The sequence below is a fragment of the Erigeron canadensis genome, chromosome 4, assembly GCF_010389155.1.
Source record: "Erigeron canadensis isolate Cc75 chromosome 4, C_canadensis_v1, whole genome shotgun sequence".
Classification (NCBI taxonomy): Eukaryota; Viridiplantae; Streptophyta; class Magnoliopsida; order Asterales; family Asteraceae; genus Erigeron; species Erigeron canadensis.
This window is the reverse complement of record NC_057764.1, coordinates 969,254-975,253: the sequence shown is the minus strand read 5'-3', so window position 1 is coordinate 975,253 and position 6,000 is coordinate 969,254. Positions and strand designations below refer to the sequence as shown.

The window sequence follows — 6,000 nt, the reverse complement described above, 5'->3', positions numbered from 1 at the left end:
CTGACCAGTTGGACTAGTCATCATTGTCATTACTTCTCTTATTACAAACCATTTCATTTTACTTTTTATTACTTTTCTTATTACAAACCATTTCATTTTACTTTTTTGCCATTATTAATAACTTTACCAGCCACAAATTCACACTCAAAACATTGCATTATCTTTGAATACTCACTGCTTTTGAATACTCACTGCGATCATCTCATCATCAACTCTTTTACTATAAATCCTTGTCGTCTTTTACAAACACTAAAAAACACTCCACATAAAATAAGTTTCTCACAAAAAAGACATCTTCATTATTTATCTCGAATATAGAGCGCAGTAAACGGAAATCACAATCAATAATTTATATTCATTTTCTTAAAATAATTTTTCCATCAATCCTCAAGTGGTTGAGGATAAATGTAAACTGAGATTAAATTTGATTACATCTGTCGATTTTGTCTGAACGAGATTTTTAGCCCAAAGTGTAAATAGAGGTGATGAATTTATTCCAATGAGGCGATAAAGTATTTAAGGGTATATGAAATATGTCTCAGGCTCTAAGAGCTAGGGCTGTAAACGGTTCGGTTCGGTTTGGTTAGCTAGAAATTTCGAACCGTTTTTTGGGTTTCGGTTCGGTTCGGTTAGTTAGAAATTTTGAACCGTTAAGTTCGGTTACCCGAAAAAGTCGGTTAATTTCGGTTTTATTTTCAGTTAACCATTTATTAAAGTTATGCTAATATAAAGTTTAAGTTTTAATTACAATAGTCAATTTACATTGCATTAATTAATTTTTTTTATATATAATAGTTATTTAACTACATTAATATTTTGTTTTATAAATAAATGTACATTTTATCTAATTGTGAATTACTTTTTTCTAACATTTTATTTATACAATGTAAGTTTCTATCTAAGAGTATCATGATTTACTACTTAAAATGTCTTTTATATAATATTACTAATGTTTTTGATAAATATCTTAAACAAAGTTAACAACTTTTCTTAAATATATATATATATAAGAAAATTACTTATAATATTCAAAATTAATTATAGATTGTGAAAGAAAGTTAGTAAAATTGTCAATATCTTAGACAACAAATACAAAAATTTAGCTAAAGAGATATGTAAATGATGTATTTATGAAATACATATATGTGTAAATATACATATATATGATTATATGTAGGTATATATCAAAATTCGGTTCGGTTCGGTTAACCGCGGGTAATGAATATTGAAAACCGTAACCGAACCATTACACTTCGGTTTTTATGTTTTTGGTTTTTTCGGGTTTCGGTTTTTTCCGGTTTCGGTTTTTTCGGTTTCGGATCACGCGGTTCGGACCGGTTTTTCGGTTTTCCGGTTCATTTCTTACACCCCTACTAAGAGCACCCCCAATGTCTGTATACTAGCTTCGTATTCGACCTCCAATACGGTCCACAACATTGGGTGTGGGCCGTATTGGTATGGTTCGTGGTAGGCAATACGGAGCGTTTTGTTTTTGTTTTTGTTTTACCTCAACGGCTAGTTTCCTTTAAAAAAAAAAATTTTTTTTTTTTAAAATTTAGCTTTGGTGATAAACGGCTAGTTATCAAAAATTTCAAAAAAATCAACCTTTTTCACCTTTTATTCACTTATTTAACCCACTTATTTCATTCATTCAACCAAAACTCAAAAACTTTCATATCCAAATCCAATTCATTCTTCAAACTAAAAATCACCATGTCTTTCTCATCGAGCATCCATACATACTCGGGTCCATTGCTTAGCGATGACGACAGTGATGACGAGTTCATGGCTATCATGAAAGATGGTATCGAGCTCAATGAGGACGAACCGTCCCAGAAATTAACTCGGGAACCGGTTTATAGAGATCGGTATGGGACTGCTGACCGACTTATGATAGATTATTTCATTGAAGACTCAACGTTTGCGCCACACCATTTTAGGCGGCGTTTTCGAATGAGAAAGAACTTGTTCATGCGCATCATTCGCGATATACAAAGCTACTCTTTGTCTCCAAAACCAATCCATTTTACCCGTATGGAAGACTTGCGTGTCGATGCAAGAAAAATGGTTGGTTTTAGTACCATCCATAAATGTGTATTTGCCATACGACAACTGGCGTATGGCAAATCTCCGGACTCACTTGATGAATATTTGCATATGGGGGAGGAAACAGCTAGAATATGTCTAGAAGATTTTTGTAAATGTGTTTTTGAGCTTTATGCAGCCGAGTATTTGCGAAGACCCGCGCTTGATGATATACAACGTTTGCTAAGCAAACACGAAGAACTTCATGGGTTTCCGGGGATGTTAGGAAGCATCGATTGTATGCATTGGCCATGGAAAAATTGTCCAAAATCATGGCAAGGGCAATACACTCGTGGTGATAAAGGATGTCCAACCATCATGCTTGAAGCGGTTGTGTCTTATGATTTATGGATATGGCATGCAAATTTTGGCGCTGCAGGATCTAACAACGACATAAACGTCCTGAATCAGTCAAATTCGTTTAGGTATTTTTATATAAATTATCGCTTTTTAATATCATTTATAATATGTAACATATTTATTAAATATAGGGAAATAAATGAGGATACGACTCCCGATATTTCATTTACCGTTAACGGGACCGAGTATAAGAAGGCATACTACCTTGCTGACGGCATTTCTCCAGAGTGGTCTATGTTTGTGAAGTCGTTCTCATGCCCGCAAGACGAGAAAAGGAAGAAGTTTAAGAAGTACCAAGAAAGTGCTCGAAAAGATGTTGAGCGGGCATTCGGAGTTCTTCAAGGTCTGATGTGCAAAATCGAGCTTTAAATTTATAAAACTAGAACTACCTAAAAACTCACTACTACGCACTCACGGGCAGTGGACCCGATCGTTTGTAATCTAGTTAAGAGATAAGTCTGAGTTTGTTCTCAGGGATTGGAAATGACTAGTTGCTCATGAAATGGTTTGGAAAACGGGTGTTGCTTTGAAAATCCCCTTGACAATTAAAGTAAAATTGGTTTGCAAAATAATTGCATAAATTTGTAAAGAACTTCAGACAATATAATTAAAAGTCATCCACCTTGACTTCCCTCGACTTCAAATGTGATTGCATTTAATTAAGAACAAATTCTCTAGAGTTTAAAGATAATCGTGTCAAGATTAAGGTGCTCACGTGGTACCACCAACCGTGAACAAAATACCGAATCACCTAACTGCTAGTTAAATTACCCAAGCCGGTACCACCAAAACAAAGACAATTCTTCCAACAATCACTTTTATTGACTATCAAATTATCAATTGAACCTATGTGACAATAACGTGGTAACACCAACCGATATCAATCACGTTGATAAAATTAATCTTTTCTTAAAATGATATTCACTATCATACCATGAACTAGTGATAATTACTTATAAACAAGTAACCATTTTAAAATCACATACACATTCAACTGGTACCACCAACGAAGAATTATATGCAACCAATATCAAAATTAATTAATAAAAAGAATTAACATTATCAAGATCACAGAACAACGATAATTGAATAAACTCTTTTGAATTAAAAATATTGCAATCACATTATCCGTCTCGTTTCATCAAGGTGGATGATTAAACGTTTAGCCACCCATGATCAATCCACAATAATAAATAAAATAAAAGGGAAACATGATGTACCAATCGTTTGATGAAAAATAAATTGCAAGACAGTAAGTAGATACGATCTAGATGGGTGCCCGTGAATCTTCAACGAATCCACCTAAGAAATTATCTTGATTGGAAAGTGAAGAAACCTTGTAGAACAACTCCTAGAAAGACTTTTGATAGCTCTATTTTTGACCTAGGGTTTTGTTTATATACCCTCTCCAAATCTGATGCAAAACCGACTCATCTTTTGTTTTCACGTGCACCCACTGCGGCACAGTGGGGTTGATCATTCCCTCACTGCGGCGCAGTGAGGTGAGTTTGACTTTGACTTAATGGTGACTGCGGCGCAGTCACTTAAGTGGCCACCACTGCGGCGCATCCCGAATTTGCGTCCTCCTTTCCTTCTTTCTTGACTGCGGTGCAGTCCTTCTGTTGCCATCCCCACTGCGGCGCAGTGGGGCAAATCCCACTAATTTCCGTGGAATTTGGCTGCGGCGTAGTGGGCTAGTGCATCCCTACTGCGGCGTAGTCAACACTTATACAAAGCAACCTTCTTTCGATCTCGTATACTTGCCACGCTCTGCCGTTCTTCCACTCGAATCAACCTCCGACATCATAGATCACCTCTGGGCCAACAAGTCTTCCGAAAATGCAACAAATGAACGCGTAACCTGTTTAGAGCCTATAAACACTAACAAACACCATAAACGCGCCAAATGCATACAAAAACGACTTAAAACATATAGTAAAATGGCCAATAACGATGTGGGTAATGAGTATAAATTAGTCACATCAAGGTCGATGGGAGATACTTCAGGCACCGGCAAAAGCCATGAGTGTTAATAAGATTCGCCGAACCATGTGTGCGTGTGTTATATTGCATAACATGATTGTTGAGGATTCGGGAAATGCCATAACCTCTTACGAAGAGGATTTCATTAACGAGTCACGTAACTTACCACGGCGAACATTCGAGGAGAGGCTAAAGGTGCATGAGCGGACCATCAAGGAACTTCGAGACCGACACGTCCACCATTCTCTACGTCATGATCTCGTCGAGAATATTTGGAGTCTTCCTTAAATCTTGTTGCGTTTAAGTCATTATTAGGATTGTTTTTTTTTATTTTAAATGCGTTTTAATTTTTTTTTTCTCTTTTTTTCTTCTTATGTATGCTACTCGTTTTTTTTTAATAAAATGGTATTTTAGGATTTAATATAATATTTGTGTTTATTTTAAAAATTATATTTGTGGTTTTATTTATTAAAAGTTTGAAAATAAATATGTTGGAGTGTATTGGTTAATATTGGATGTAATGAGTATTGGATGTGAATTGAGAAAAATGTATTAGAAAGAGGTTTTGCTGATGTGACGCTAATGTGACACTGTATCGGTTAGTATTGGCCTAACCCATTGGGGGTGATCTAAGCTAACAAGTATTAAATGTCATTGTATTTGGAAGCTGGAGTTTGTTGAACAATTTTTTTTAAACAATAGAAAGGGTTTGTTTGACAAGTGAGAAATCGTGGTAAATTTCAAGTTTATGATGATCACGGTGAGCTTTGTACGTTGCCATTTATTAATTTAATTTATTCATTCAAAGATTTTAGATTCAATATTTGAGTGTGTATTTGTAGGTAGTAAATTTATCAATAAGGGTAAAAAGGTCATAACAATTTGTTTGTGGTAGAAGAAGTAACTTTGTAATAGAAAAATCACCTCCTTAGTTCTATCACTCTAGACTCGTTTCTGATAATTATTAGTGGGTTTAAATCATAATGCATTAGGTTACCAAAAATATAGTTTGAGGTGCATTAATTGAAAGAGAATAAAAAGTGGATTGCCGATAATTAAGACTATATAAGAAGGGTACTTGCTGCTATGTGGTGGAGACGTCGGTCTGGTGGTGTCAGCGATTAGTGGTGATGGCGGTCACTATTGATGGTGGTGCAACATCGAGTGATATAGATTGATTTAAAGGTAGTAATGGATATATTTTTGAAGATAAGACTTTATAATGTAAAATGTTTTTTTTTGGATTATAAGTTTTATTTTATTTTTTATATAAAACATATAAACATAGTAATTAACATAAAATAAAAGGCAAACGGACAACAAGCTGCGCCACCACTACTTTTTGTTTACCAAAAACTAAGACGTTTAAAAATCACATTCATTCGATCGTGACATCAAAATGTAAGTTAGTTTATTAAAGACAATTGGGTAAGTTTTGATAACCGCTTGTCCATTTCCAAAAGGAGGGTTTAATAAGGGTAGGTGGGGTGTATCTTGCCTCTTTCTTCAAAAAAAATTTTTCTATCTCTCTAATCTCTCTTCATTATCTTCATTTGCAAAGAATGTCTCACC

At 34.8% G+C, this 6,000-nt stretch overlaps 1 protein-coding gene across 1 annotated transcript; it reads left to right on the top strand.

Moving 5' to 3' along the window:
- Positions 1-1,713: 1,713 nt before the first annotated feature.
- Positions 1,714-2,814, top strand: LOC122595311. The gene is made up of 2 exons (XM_043767653.1): positions 1,714-2,510; positions 2,577-2,814. Exons 1-2 carry the CDS (start codon positions 1,714-1,716, stop codon positions 2,812-2,814), a joined length of 1,035 nt encoding a protein of 344 aa, XP_043623588.1.
- The last annotated feature ends 3,186 nt before the right edge of the window (positions 2,815-6,000 follow it).